The sequence below is a fragment of the Colletes gigas genome, unplaced genomic scaffold (assembly GCF_013123115.1).
Source record: "Colletes gigas isolate AHSC1104 unplaced genomic scaffold, ASM1312311v1 Colletes_gigas_Sc00040, whole genome shotgun sequence".
Lineage (NCBI taxonomy): Eukaryota > Metazoa > Arthropoda > Insecta > Hymenoptera > Colletidae > Colletes > Colletes gigas.
In genome coordinates, this window is record NW_025106669.1 from 1,516,709 (window position 1) to 1,532,276 (window position 15,568).

At 36.4% G+C, this 15,568-nt stretch overlaps 1 protein-coding gene across 1 annotated transcript in view; it reads right to left on the reverse strand.

Annotated features, from left to right (window-relative positions):
- The window catches only part of LOC122402834, a 76,336-nt gene extending 69,394 nt beyond the window's left edge, over positions 1-6,942 (reverse strand). The window contains exon 1 of the mRNA XM_043405957.1: positions 5,480-6,942. Coding sequence (XP_043261892.1) covers positions 5,480-5,672 — 193 coding nt within the window. The 5' untranslated portion in view covers positions 5,673-6,942. The remainder of the gene's footprint in view (positions 1-5,479) is intronic.
- Positions 6,943-15,568: the final 8,626 nt, after the last annotated feature.

A 15,568-nucleotide genomic window follows, 5' to 3' on the forward strand; every position in this document is an offset into this window, starting at 1 on the left:
AAATTTGTTCGACGTCCTACGGAAATTTTGTTTAGTACTTTTTTGTAGATACCCGCGAGCTCTACTCCCATACTAAATTTCATTGAGATAGGTTCACTATTGTAGAAGTTATGGCCGTTTGAAAATTGGACCATTTCTATGGGGTTTTTCTCATCATAGACTATGTTCCAATCGTTTCTCGATTTTTAATCACCCTGGACAAACTATTCTAATACTTCACTGTGGGGTATAGCTTTCAAAAATAATTGAACAAGTGTACAAAGACAGTCTATAGACGCTGTTACAACTGGCCTTGTAACAGTTGTGTAAAGAACAGATGCATGGAAGGTTATCTATTCGAATATAATATGTGAAAGGAATAGTTTCTTCGAATGTTTTTCGATATGGATTACTGTAATTTCACTCGATGCAGGAAAAACGCTTATAATTTCGATAATCTGATAAAACTCATTTGCAAATAACGCAGTTTTGTATTTTAAAATAATTTTCTGGGAGTTATTCTAATATAAGAAGCTATATCACAATATTTTGCAAGTAACACAGTTTTTTTGTATTTTAAAATAATTTTGTGGGAGTTATTCTAATATAAGAAGTTATATCACAATATTTTTTATTTGTATTATCAGAATTAATTGCTAGCAAATCACACGAGATTATAGAGAAATTAGACTAATTATCGTGGAATACAAATATTGGCATACAATAGTTTCTATTTTAATATTGTTCCACTCCTATCGAAATATAAACAATTTAACTGTTTTCAAGTTTCTAATTGAAACGAGTTGGAACAATTCATCATTAGAATAATTTAATTATTCTTTCATTAAATAACCAACATTCAACACAAATATCTATAATTCATGACCAAACGATCGTCCTGGCATATATATCCGCGATACTGAAATTCTCTCGCGAGAAAGCGCTCGAGACGCTCCGCCACCTGGCGGTGACATCGCAGTACTGCTACTGCTAATCGGCTCTCTCTTTATACAGGGTGTTCGGCCACCTCTAGCAAAAATTTTAATGAGCGATAGTAGAGGCCAAAATAAGACGGAAATAAAGAATACCAATTTGTTGATGGAAGCTTCGTTAAAAAGTTATTAACAATTAAATTCAAAAATTTCAAATCGTGCTGGAAAAATTATTTTCGGTTGCGGGGGTCAACTACAATCATTTTTGGTCAATATACATATCCTCGAAATCCTAACCATTTTCGAGAAAAAAATTCCTTACTGAAAATATATTCTATGGCCAGGAATGTCACTTAGGCGAATCTTTAAAAAATCATAACATCTGAACGGATTGGACGATTTTAATGTTTCAAACGGCAAACAACGTGTATCTTAGTGAAGAATATGTACAAATTTTAACAATATTGAGAAAGTTGTTCTTTGACCTCGTAAAATTAGAAAAACCCTCATAAAAATGGTCCAATTTTCTAACAGCCATAACTCCTAGAATAGTGAACATATTTTGATAAAACTTTTTTCTGAAGTTAAGCCCATAGGTACCTATAAAAAAGTATTAGTCAAAATTTCCGTAGGGCGTCAAACAAAATTACTAAAAATCAAAAACGAATTTTTAAGAAAAATCGACAGTCTAAATTTTTCGGTGAAATTGAAAAGTTAAAATCACTCTAGAAAAATTATTTTCGATTCCAGTAGTCGCTTATAGTCATTTTTTGTCATTAGACATACCCTCGAATTCTTACCAACTTTCGAAAAAAAAATTCGAGAACGTGTGAAATTTTTCGACAAAACTAAAAAATTTCAAATCATTCTGAAAAAAATATTTTTAGTTACAGGGGTCAATTACAATAATTTTTGGTGAATAGACATACCCCCGAATTCCTACGCATGATCGAGAAAAAAATTCGAGAAGGTATGACATTTTTCGACAAAATTAAAATTTTCCAAATCGATCTAGAAAAATTATTTTCGGTTGCGGGGGTCAATTACAATAATTTTTGGTGAATAGACATACCCCCGAATTCCAACCCATTTTCCAGAAAAAAATTCGAGAATATGTGAAATTTTTCGACAAAATTGAAAAATTTCAAATAATTCTAGAAAAATTATTTTCGGTTGCGGGGGTCAACTACAATCATTTTTGGTGAGTACACGTACCTCCGAAATCCTATCTACTTTCGAGAAAAAAAATCGAGTAGGTGGTGAAATTTTTCGGCGAAAAAAAATTTTTCAAATCGTTCTAAAAAAAATTATTTTCGGTCGCGGGGATCAATTGCAATCATTTTTTATCATTACACATACCTCCGAAATCGTACGCGCTTTCGAGAAAAAAATTCCTTACTGAAAATCCAATTAGCTGCCTAAATTTTTCAACGGAGAAAAAAAATTGCAAATCGGTTGTGGAAAAATTATTTTCGGCTGCGGGGGTCAATTACAATCAGTTTTTGTCATTAGATACACCCACGAAATCCTGCCCACTTTCGAGAAAAAAAATAGAGAAGGTGTGAAATTATTCGAGAAAATTAAAAAATTGCAAATCGTTGTGGAAAAATTATTTTCGGTTGTAGGGTTCGATTACAGTCATTTTTGGTGAACAGACATACCCCCGAAATCATGCGCATTTTCGAGAAAAAAATTCAGTAAGGGCGGCACTTTAAACGTTAATAACTTTATAACGAAGCTTCCATCAACAAATTGGTATTCTCGATTTTTGTCTTATTTTGGCCTCTAGAATCCGCCATTAAAATTTTTCCCAGGGGTGGCCGAACACCCTGTATATCCGCGATGCAGTGATACATGTTCTAACAAGTTCTTTATTTTATTTCTGCGCCCTAAATTCATAATATTATACCATAATATTAAAAATTAATTTTAAACAAATTTCTTTACACATTAGTTAATCTTTCACGATGCAGTCATTTTGACTGCTTTTGGGCAATATAGGTATATACTAAGTTTCAGTCTTTCCAGTGTTAAAATTCCCATTTTCTCGACGTCCCTCTAATTGTGTTTTTTAACACATTGACTGCTACGTCACGTTGTAAGCTACATAACCTAAAATTTCTTTCGCTAATCTTGTTAAAATTCACAAATTTTATCCGAATTTATTTTTCTCGATGTCTTAACTCGAGAATTAATTTCCCTAACATCATAATGATGAATCCTGTCATCCATACAGTGGCCCACGAAATAGCTGATATAATGCATTATACATAATCGTTTCAAAATAGACTATAACTGCATCTACAGCCTATTTTTATATATTTGTTGGATTCTATATTTCAAATTCCACATTTTTTGTACTTTCTTTCCTCTAATTGCGTTTTAATACTTCGACTGCTACGTCACGTTGTAAGCTACATAACCTAAAATTTCTTTCGGCATTTATTTTCGTAATCTTCTTAAAATTCCCACATTTTAGAATTAATTTAGGAGAATTAATTTTCCTAATAAAAGGATTTCTTTCTTAATCAAATTACAATAATGTATTCTAAGGACAAATTTTTTGAATTGTAATTGTATTTATAATTATCAATTTTGACAACACTCTTACATCTTTCTATATTTAAAAATTATTTACATTCAATTACACATTGAAAGATTGATAAAGATTAAAAAAAAAAAAACCACTATTTTACTAATTAATAGCTTATTAATAACTTGTTGCATAATAAATTGGTACGACTAAAATAAAAGCTCATAAGTGGAATAACTAAAACATAAATCGTTAATACATAGACAGAACAATATTTCTAAATTAATTTTTCCCTGTAACATCGCAATGAAATTATTAAAAATATTTAAATTAATGTTACCAGTATTCTAATAACTCAAAAATATTTCAAATTTTACACACAAATATTCCTGCAATATTCCCTATATAGTGGATGCAGTTAGAGTCCATTTTGAAACGATTATTAATTCATCGAATAAAGCGATAAAGTATGTACGGCTTGTTTTCCACCTATTTGAATATCTGCCTTGGATTATTTCAAGGTGACTTCGAACGTGTTGAATCTTCTTTTTTATTTACTCGTAATACTGACAATGAGTCAGAAGTATAGCATTCCATTTAAAACACACATATAAGTGATCTTTAGATGACATTGAAAGATCGAGAAGAAATATTTTTCGTTGATTTTATCAGATTCGCGGTAAAAAGTGATGAAAGGAAACCTTCTTCATTCGTATTTCCCGCCATTTGGAAATTATTTCATGCACCACTTATAATACAGCTCTAAAGTCTCAGGAAAAATTTGCAATTTTGAAGAAAATTCTAATGTTCGACGTAGATTATACATGTTTATTTTCAATGTTAATTAATTTAGTAATTTCATTACTGTAATTACGGATAGTTTTTAATATTCAATTATTCCAACTTGCTTCAATTAGAAACCTAAATAGTAAATTGTTTATATTTCGATAGGAGTTTTGAAGAAAATTCTAGCGTTTGGCATTGATTATACATGTTTATTTTCAATGTTAGTTATTTAATGAAAGAATAATTAGTAATTTCATTACTGTAGTTACGGATAGTTTTTAATATTCAATTGTTCCAACTTCAATTAGAAACCTAAATAGTAAATCTATACTATTATATAAAGAGAGAGCAGAGCTAACTCAGATCTAATCCAGACCTAACCCAGACCTAACTCAGATCTAATCCAGACCTAACCCAGACCTAACCCAGATCTAATTCAGATCTAATCCAGACCTAACCCAGAGCTAACTCAGATCTAATCCAGACCTAACCCAGAGCTAACTCAGATCTAATCCAGACCTAACCCAGATCCAGGGTCTGGGTTAGGTCTGGGTTATGTCTCGGTTAGGTCTGGATTAGATCTGAGTTAGGTCTGGGTTAGGACTGGATTAGATCCGGGTTAGGTCTGGATTAGATCTGGATTAGGTCTGGGTTAGGTAAGCCCAAATCGACAATTTATCATGTACTTGTATGTTATCATGTGTTGGTTAGCGAACAAAAATGAAAACTGTTATTTCAATACAGAGTCGAACTGGTCACATATGAAATTTACTCAATTCAATAATAAGAGTCATTTGATTATTTAAAATTTCCCAAGCAGTCAAAATGACTGCTTTTTTAGGCAATATAGGTATACCGGAAATGAGGGCGGGGAGAGGTAACTACAATTATTAATAAACGCATTTATATGTTCTACAAAAAGTCACAAAATTCTAAGAAATTGTGTCATTATATACATAATTCTTTTTCTAATTGAAATTAAAAAGCAGTCAAAATTATTTCCTTGGGCAATCTAGTGTTAAATATAAAATAGGCTTAATGTTTGCCAGAGCGTGACTGGTAAAATTGCACTATTTCTGTACCGTTCCCGAGTAAAAACGAGCGTAGCGCTGAAAACCGTCTGTAAATCGATAATCGATCACTATCGGTACGGTGAATTCGAGCCAGAAGAAAATCGGATTTTTCTCGTCGTCGAATCGAGGAAATACGCGGGGCAAACGATCTTCGGAATTTCAAAAGCATGACTCACCGTCAGGATTGGTGAAGTATCCCCAGGTGGGGGTCGCCGTGGCCGCCGATTGGAGGACCACGGCCAGAATACTGAGGGCCAGAGCACCGGCGGCGCCTCGTGCCGCGACGGCGCGCTTTTCGCTTCGCTGCGGATCGGTGGTCGTCGTGGCGACCGCCCTTACGTCTTGACGGTTGCTCGAATCGGTTGCCATTCTTCATGCCTCGTCTCTCGTCGATCCCGTCCCACACGCAACAATATCTGTCCCAGTCGATTTTCCCACCGACGCACTTTACACACCACTGGTTGCTTCCTCGCGTCGATTCGAATCGTTTGCCGATATCCTAGCGCTTGTATCAAGGTCGACTAATTACATCGACGACAAACATCGCGTCGTCGTAGTCTCGCTCGATGATCGAATCACGCCCCGCGCTCCCCGCGTGCATGCACGCAATCGATACCACCAAAGAGAAAGTAAAGGGGCAGGGGGAGAGGTTGTATCGGGCTTAGGCGAATTCCACGTTCCCGTCTCTCTCTATCCTTCTTCCTCCAACGAGTACCATAACTCCACCTTTATATCGCGTTGTCCCTTTTCAGCTAAAACCGTTCTCTATATACGCGCGTTACCTCGTGGTTCCAGCCCGAGACCGACTCCGGGAACCGGTTCTCGCGATTGGCTAAAAATAAAAGCGCCTCGTATCCTCTCCGCGCCGCTCCATTCGACTCCCGCGATTTTCTGGCCACCTTGTATATTAACACGATGGGGGGATCTTCCGGGGTGTTGCACCCACTCTCGAACTATCCAGCGTTCGATCAACGATCGCGATTTGTACGACCAAGATGGCGCCCCGGGATACAGCGCTTCCCGAACAACTCGAGGCCATTCATTCTCACGTTCCATCAGTCGTTGATTTCACGGCATCCTCGTCGTACCAGTCGAAACGCCATCGATCGTGTTCATGCACGAAGCTCGACGCTGTCGGTTCGCGCTGTAAATACGAACAGTTTGATATTTACCGTGGCGCTGTATCGATCGCGCGGGGATACACTCGCTACATTTCAGCGCCGTCGTTTCTCTGCGAGTTTCGCAAACCGTTGGAATCCTTCACTTCACCATCCTCGGGCCGATTCAAAATCGTCGTCGTTCCACGCACACGTAGTTTCCCGCTCTTTCGACGCGGGGCGCTTTCGTCTCACGTACGGTGTCACTGTGTCACGGAGCTCCACGCGCGCACACACACACGCACACGCGTCGATAACAGGTTCCCCCGATCGAATTCGTGGCCTGCACTCGGTACGACACCGGAATTTTGGACGGAGAGAAAAAAACAAGATTCACGCGGAACAACGAGAACGCGTAAACAGTTGTATCGATGTTTGTACTTGCGTATTCCAGCCGCGCTGCTGTGCGTAGGAGACACCCGGAGCGAGAGAGACCGGTGAACGAGAGTGGAGGGGGGACAGAGAGAATACACGTACGCGAGCCTGCGCGCTGCGCGGCATACTGAGGCGACCGGCACCGTCAAGCTGACTCGAACTCTCCGCGTTACGGTGGCTCCTCCCCTCTCGCTCGCGCCAATGACCGGCCAGCCACTACCCATCGACCTCTCTCTCTCTCTCTCTCTCGAGCGCTCCCCTCCCCCAACGCTAGGATTTGCATCGTTGTCCGTGTTTTCGTACCGTACGACGTACCGTCCGTTACAATTGCATTCTTGGAAGAAGATCGCCTCGCCGTGCATTTTTCATGGCCACGGGACGCTTAATTGGGAACGAATTAATCAGTTTACGATTAACGTTCCGTGCTCGATGCTAATCGACGAGCAACGAGCGAGCTTGGAGGAATGCTTATTTTTTAACCCTTTTAACACTGGATTTACGGATGTCTGATTCCATATTTAAAATTGCAGAGTAAATATTATTTTTTAACAACTTATGTTGAATTTTAAATTGAAATATCTCCAGAACTACTAATTTCTCGACGTTACGTAGTTAGTACTTTTTTATAACGATTGTCCAGCTGAATCGATCGATGTATTAAAAAATACCTCGTTCCATTTAAAAAAACGAAGTTGACATTTGTATGACCTTTACGCCGTCCACTCTCGATGAAACTAATAACGTAAGAATATGCTACACTCGATACCATTCAAGCCTCCGCTGGAGCATTTTTTGTTACGAGTAACAATAGCGAGAAAATCGAGATGTCAAAATCGGGTGAGACACCCTGTATATACTAATTAAAATAAAAATTGTAAGGTAATCGTCAACATGAAAGGTATCAATACATATACGTGCGATCAGTGCCCGTGAATTTAGTGTTAAGAGGGAAACGTTGCGATCTTATATCGAGTCAAGTTTGAAATAAAATTGTTGTAACATTATTTTATTAGTGTTTGTAATTTTTATTGGACGTCTCCATTTTTTAGAGATGTTTTATCACGTGGAAATGTATATTTAAATATTTGAGTTTGTATTGTTTGTGTATGTTTGTCAATGTGTGATATTTTTTTAAACACCCTTTATATTTACTTTGCAAATTTAAGATATTACTGTTTCTCGAATTAATTTTAGTGGGAGATTCTAGAGGCCAAAATAAGACGGAAATCAAGGATACTAATTTGTTGATTGAGGCTTCGTTAAAAAGTTATGAGAACATTTCTGGCCACCCGGTATATTTACGGTAAAAGAATTTTTTTCTCGTAAAGGAGTAGGAATTCGAGGGTATGTCTATTGACCAAAAATGTTTGTAACTGACCCCTGTAATTGAAAATAATTTTTTTAGAACGATTTAAAATTTTTTGATTTCGCCCGAAAAATTTCAACATTTTCTACAATTTTTTTCTCGAAAAGGAGTAGGATTTCAGGAGTACGTGTATTGACCAAAAATGTTTGTAATTGACCCTTGTAACTGATAATAATTTTTTTAGAACGATTTGAAATTTTTTTTTTCGCCCAAAAATTGTCATATCTTCTCGAATTTTTTTCTGGAAAATGCGTAGGAATTCGAAAGTATGTGTATTGACAAAAAATGATTGTAATTGACTCCAGCAGCCAAACGTAATTTTTTTAGTACGATTTGTAATTTTTTAATTTTGTCGAAATTTCAGAAGGTCGATTTTTCTTTGAAATTTGTTTTTTATTTTTAATAAATTTGTTCGACGTCCTACGGGAATTTTGTTTAGTACTTTTTTGTAGATACCCGTGAGCTCTACTCCCATACCAAATTTCATTGAGATAGGTTCACTACTGTAGAAGTTATGAACGTTTGAAAATTGGACCATTTCTACGGGGTTTTTCTCATTTTATGGTGTCAAGGAACAAGTTTTTCAATATTCTTAGAATTTTTAAATATTCTTCGCTAAAATACGCGTCGTTTGCCTTTTGAAACATTAAAATCCTCCAATCTGTTCCAAAGTTATGATTTTTTTAAAATTCATATTAAATTTCAGGGAAGCATTTTTTGTTCTCACATTAGATTTTCGGTTGTGAATTTTTTTCTGGAAAGTGTGTAGGAATTCGAGGGTATGTGTATTGACCAAAAATAATTGTAATTGACCCTAGCAGCCAAAAATAATTTTTTTGGAACGATTTGAAATTTTTTTATTTCCCCAAAAAATTTGATATATTCTACAATTTTTTTCTCGAAAATGCGTAAGATTTCGTGGATATGTCTATTCACAAAAAGTGATTGCAATTGACCCCTGTAACCAAAAATAATTTTTTCGTCGATGATTTGAAATTTTTAAATTTAATTTGTTAATAACTTTTTAACGAAGCCTCGATCAACAAATTGATATTCTTAATTTTCGTCTTATTTTGGCCGCCAGAATCTCCCATTAAAATTTTTCCCCATGAAAAGAGAAAATATGAAATTATGAAATTATTACACATGAAATATGTATGACAAATACAAATTTCCATTTTTAAATTATGATAATTTCTAGAAGATCAAATCACCTCGATTTAACCTTTCAAACATTAAAATATACATAAAAAAATGAATTAAGTAATACTGCTTATAAATAAAATAAATAACACAGTTTTATTATATTATTGTTATAATAAAAATTGACAAAAGTTATGAGGAATTAGTTTGATACATTCCTTGATGCTATATCCATGCTAAATTAATTTTTAAAGTAAACGTGGGTTGCATCTCGTTTATATAATTCATTAATTATCGATTTTGGTCTCCCACACACGCCATTTCACCAACATTTCGACACATTAGGACTTAATGAACACTCCCCTCTCCCAATTAGTCCGCTAAATCGTCGTTTTGTCGTAATATCTGTGGACGTGTTACGCGATTGCCCCGGTATTTAGTGACATAACAGTCCCTCTTTGTATTTCATTCTATGTACTTGTTATCTTCATTAAAACCTTATTAATGCAGCAAGAATATGAAACATTGAATTGTTTGATATCACAATGTTACCCTTAGTGACAGCAAACCATTTATTATTCATTAACTAATTGCTTTCTTTAGATACAAAATTTCTTTAAAGAGACATAGAATGTATCCTGTTTAATTTCTAGGTTATTCTATTAAAATTTTTATTGGCACAGCAGATCAGGATCCAAAAATCCTATTTAATAATAGAGCAAATTCAATTTTTAACACTTTACCGACCGCTAACCGTTGATAAATCGGCTATCGGTCGGTAAGCGTTGGCCGGTAAAACAGTTGACTGATACGCTCTCAGCCGGTAAGCGTTGGTCGGTAAAACAGTCGATTAATAGGCTATCGGTCGGTAATGTGTTAAAGTAGAATCTACCATAAAACGAGCACACTTTTATCCTATAAATTTCAATATTTCGAATGTTTTCATTACACCAGTCTTCGATCTTCGCAAAAATTAGCAAAAGTGACCATCATTCTGACCTGAATGCAAAAGTTTCTACCGTTCAAACACACTTCTACACTTATTAATTATGTCAACACAGGGTTCAAGGGAGAGTTCAACGCCAACAGACAGCAAACGACCATGAATTTCTATTAGATTACTGTGAGTTGACCCTAGAAATTACGTTCATATTTCATAGAACATTCCACAACAATTCCAGAATCCGATTCTGGAAGCAACAGATGTTCGAATGCACTATTTAAGACATTCTAAACAGTGTACTATTATTGCAACATTTATAGAAATTTATAACCGTAAAAATGAGATCCTTCATTAATACACTGCGGAGCATAACTATAGCACCACTAACATTTTTAACATTTCCGACCTGCAAGAAAATAATTTGAAACATCCAATTATATGGTATGAGAAAGCATTGTAAGTAATGGATTTTAGGTGAAATTCATTGAAGTTGTCTACTTATATGTCAAGATTTGATCGATAAACGTTTGACGATCGGTGCAAAACGATAGAACCGGTTCATTTTTAACGCACTTCAAGGCTTTCTGTTGGAATTTTTTTAGTAAACCCGGGAATTCTTAGTTAATTGATACAACGCCACGTGGCAGCTAGCATAATGAACAAGAGCAAGGTGCAATTTCAGCGTACAGAGAGCAACAAATCGGGATACGTGAAATCGCACGTGAACTCGGCCGATCTCATAAAGTTGTACTCAATTTTTTACGCGATCCTACTAAGTATGGGAAAAATAAGAAAGGGGGACCCAAAAAGAAGTTATCCCCCCGTACTGAAAGGCAAATTGCTAAAGTTGGCGAGCAATTCGTTAAAAAGCTGTAAACAAATTGCGAAGGAACGTGATCTGGGCGTTTCTCGTTGGACCGTCCAACGTGTCCTTAAACATAATTCAAACATTATGAGACAAAAAATGATGTCTGCACCTACACTTCCGAAACGTCAGAAAATAGCCAGGCTTGATCACGCGCGAGAAAACATGAGCAGAAATTGGAATAATGTAAGTTAAATTTAGACATTCGTAAATCGAGATTTTAGCTTCATATTCGATATTCCTTATTTAACTTCGGTTATTTTCTCCGACGAAAAAAAATTCAATTTGGACGGTCCGGATGGATTTGATTGATATTGGAGGGAGCTTCGTAAAGAACAAAAATACTTTTCGAAACGTAATTTCGGTGGAGGGACGCTTATCGTGTGGGGTGCATTCTGCTCCTGTGGCGAGCGCAGATTAGCTTTTCCAACTACACGAATTAATAGTGTGGAGTATATTCGAATACTCGAAAATCATTTATTGCCTTTTATTCGTGCAAACAATCACATTTCATGGACTTATCGACAAGATAATGCTCCGATCCATAAAAGCTGATAAACCACAGTTCGAAACGTTTGATGTCAATGTATTGAAATGGCCTGGGTTAGGTCTGGATTAAGTCTGGGTTAGGTCTGGGTTAGGTCTGGGTTAGGTCTGGATTAAGTCTGGGTTAGGTCTGGGTTAGGTCTGAATTAGGTCTGGGTTAGGTCTGGGTTAGGTCTGGGTTAGGTCTGAATTAGGTCTGGGTTAGGTCTGGGTTAGGTCTGGATTAAGTCTGGGTTAGGTCTGGGTTAGGTCTGGATTAAGTCTGGGTTAGGTCTGGGTTAGGTCTGGATTAAGTTTGGGTTAGGTCTGGGTTAGGTCTGGATTAAGTCTGGGTTAGGTCTGGGTTAGGTCTGGGTTAGGTCTGGGTTAGGTCTGGGTTAGGTCTGGGTTAGGTCTGGGTTAGGTCTGGATTTATAGATAACCTTATTCCCCCAGGGAATAGATTTATTTTGTTTTAAATAGATTTAACCCAGACCTAACCCAGACCTAACCCAGACCTAACCCAGACCTAACCCAGAGCTAACCCAGACCTAACCCAGATCTAACTCGGACTTAATCCAGACCTAACCCAGATCTAACTCAGACTTAAACCAGACCTAACCCAGATCTAACTCAGACTTAATCCAGACCTAACCCAGACCTAACCCAGACCTAACCCAAATCTAACTCAGACTTAATCCAGACCTAACCCAGATCTAACCCAGACTTAAACCAGACCTAACCCAGACCTAACCCAGATCTAACCCAGACCTAACCCAGACTTAATCCAGACCTAACCCAGACCTAACCCAGATCTAACTCGGACTTAATCCAGACCTAACCCAGACCTAACCCAGACTTAATCCAGACCTAACCCAGACCTAACCTAGACCTAAACCAGACCTAACCCAGACGTAACCCAGATCTAACTCAGACCTAACCCAGACCTAACCCAGACTTAATTCAGACATAACCCAGACCTAACCCAGACTTAATCCAGACCTAACCCAGACCTAACCCAGACCTAATCCAGACATAATCCAGACCTAACCCAGACAAAAATTGAAAACCTATGGGGTATCATGGATACGGCATATTTATGGAAATAATCGACAATTTTCGAACATTTCGGAGCTAAAAACAGCAGTTATCGAAGCGTGGAATCAAATTAGAAACTTTGAAAGAACTCATTACAAGTACGAGCAATCGTATTTTTGAATTAATACATAAAAAAGGAGGTCCCACTCATTATCGAAAGTGTTCACTTTAATAAACTGAATTAGAAATTTAACACTTTATAGCCATTTAACCTTATTATTACGTTCCAAATACATTGGTGCTATAGTTACGCACCATTGCAATATTTCATTTATTATTATACTTCGCGTTAAATAAATGTTATTTTTCTATTTTTTCCATTGATTATAATTTTTTTCTAGTCCCTTTCACCTGGTATCATTAACATTTAGAAATCACTACAACTACAAAACTCTTGAAAATTATAGTGGTGCTGTAGTTATGCTCCACAGTGTATATATTAATAATAATAATAATTTCACCTCGTCCCTGCGTGCTATTGCATAAGATTACTATGCGAGAGTGCAACGAGTAACCTTGAGGAGCCTCAGCTCGAGCTGCCTACGACTTGACGTCGTTCCTGCGACCATTCTCCGTGTACTCTATGTATAATAAAGCGTTACGTGCTCTGTACGTGCTCCGTTCTTAATAGGAAACACGTAGTTTTCACTATACACAATTATGCCTACGTTGGAACGGCGAGACATTGTCCCAAATCTGTGATGCAACAGCTAATGGCGTTCGACAGCTGGAAATAGTTGAAAATTCCGAATTCTTGTTGCATAAAACTCGTTTTAACACTAAAATTTTATAAAATAGAATCACACGGGAATTTCGATTCTATTTTAATAATAGCAAAGAGTTTATTGTCTTACATTCCACAATGAATATTTACTTTTTATGGATCTCAGAATTAACTATCTTCTCGAACGCTGAATTTATGAACATTGAACTATTTCTGTATTAATCATTTTAAACCTACCACTTATCTCGGAGCAAACAAGCTTTTTTTTCCTTTTATGAGTACGTTTCTTAAAAAGTTTGGAAATCACAGGTATAACGAATTGAACATATTAAATACTATTTTCAGTATCCAGTTAATATTTAATATCCGTTCATTCGGAACTACAACTTCGAATTGCGTAACGATTCGTTTAATCACGTCTCGAAACCATTCAGAGCGATGTTTGTCGTCCATGATCGATCAATCGTTCGATCTTACATCAGATATCGACACTCGGTGACTTCCCCCGTTCAATTGGAGAACGATAATCGATTTAGTTTCTACCGTAACGCGTTCGAAACGAGACGAAACGATTTAGAGAACACTCTGACTGATAATATCGTCGAAGAAAAGTAGAAGAACTTTGCAGCGACAAAGGATTTTTATGCAAAACCGTCTGAAAATGCTCGAAGGAGCGGGAAGAAAGTCTGACAATGAGGACTAGATCCAAGTTTCTATATTTGAATAGCTATTGAGAGTACTAAAGTTGGCTAACTTTTTTCAGCCGTGGATCGAGTGAATGTGAAATGAGCACTCGAGAGTTTGCAGAAACTTCCATGGTCTTGCGAAAGGGGAGATTGTTAGAATGGACTCCGGACAAGTCTGGAATCAATTGTTCCTAAGGTGGACGAACTTGGTCTTTGAAATGCTTGATATCTTTCATGATAGCTTTCGTAGCTTTCGATCAACATTTCATACGATTACTATTAAATGTTTGAAAAACTTTAAAAATTTCTTCGATGCAATGTTTGATATTCTTTGCTACGTATTAGTATTATTTATTATTTTTCTAAGTTTTTTTATTAGCCTCAGTGACCAGTAGAACTATGACTATTACATGTTTATAATTTTTATTGCAAAATAAGTGGCATTAAATTCATATTTTTATTAATAGAATTTTTAACTTAATTTTTAATTTTTTACAAAATCGATTTAAAAAATCGCCAACAATGGAGGCTACTATTGTTTACAATTCTGTTGAAACAAACTGAACCATTTAATGATTTAATCCCACTATCTCTGAATTAAATATATCAATTTGCATGAAATCTAATATTTGTACTTTTTTAGTAGTTAATTATAATTATTAGTGACGTTACATTGGAAAATAATAACAAGGATATTGAATTTCTCGAAGATTCTCAAATAATTACAAATATCAATTCCAACGATATTTCTTCATTACTATGATCAGAAATCTAACCAAATGGAAGCTTTACAAAATCATTATACATTCTAGAATAAAAATAGTTTTCTAGAGAATTGAAACTTTCGAGTCAAGCTTGTTCCACGATCTTTTAACACATTACCGACCGATAGCCTATTAATCGACTGTTTTACCGACCAACGCTTACCGGCTGAGAGCCTATTAATCAACTGTTTTACCGGTAGCTTATTAATCGACTTTTTACCGACCGATAGCCGGTAAATCAGTTTTTCACCGACCTGGTAGCTTATTAATCGGTTGTCATGAAAATAAAAAATATCACTAGATTGAATTACCCTGTAATTACAGAAAGAGAACAATATAGTAACCACTGTCGCAAAGTTTCATTTAACATTCTTATAAGTACAAGAAAAAGTAGATATATAATCTAGGTGTCAATCGGTACCGGTCGGTAAAGTGTTAACCCAGACCTAACCCAGACCAATTCATCGCTGATAACGGGGGTTAGGTCTGGGTTAGGTCTGGGTTAGGTCTGGGTTAGGTCTGGATTAAGTCTGAGTTAGGTCTGGATTAAGTCTGGGTTAGCTTTGGGTTAGGTCTGGGTTAGGTCTGGGTTAGGTCTGGATTAGGTTTGGGTTAGGTC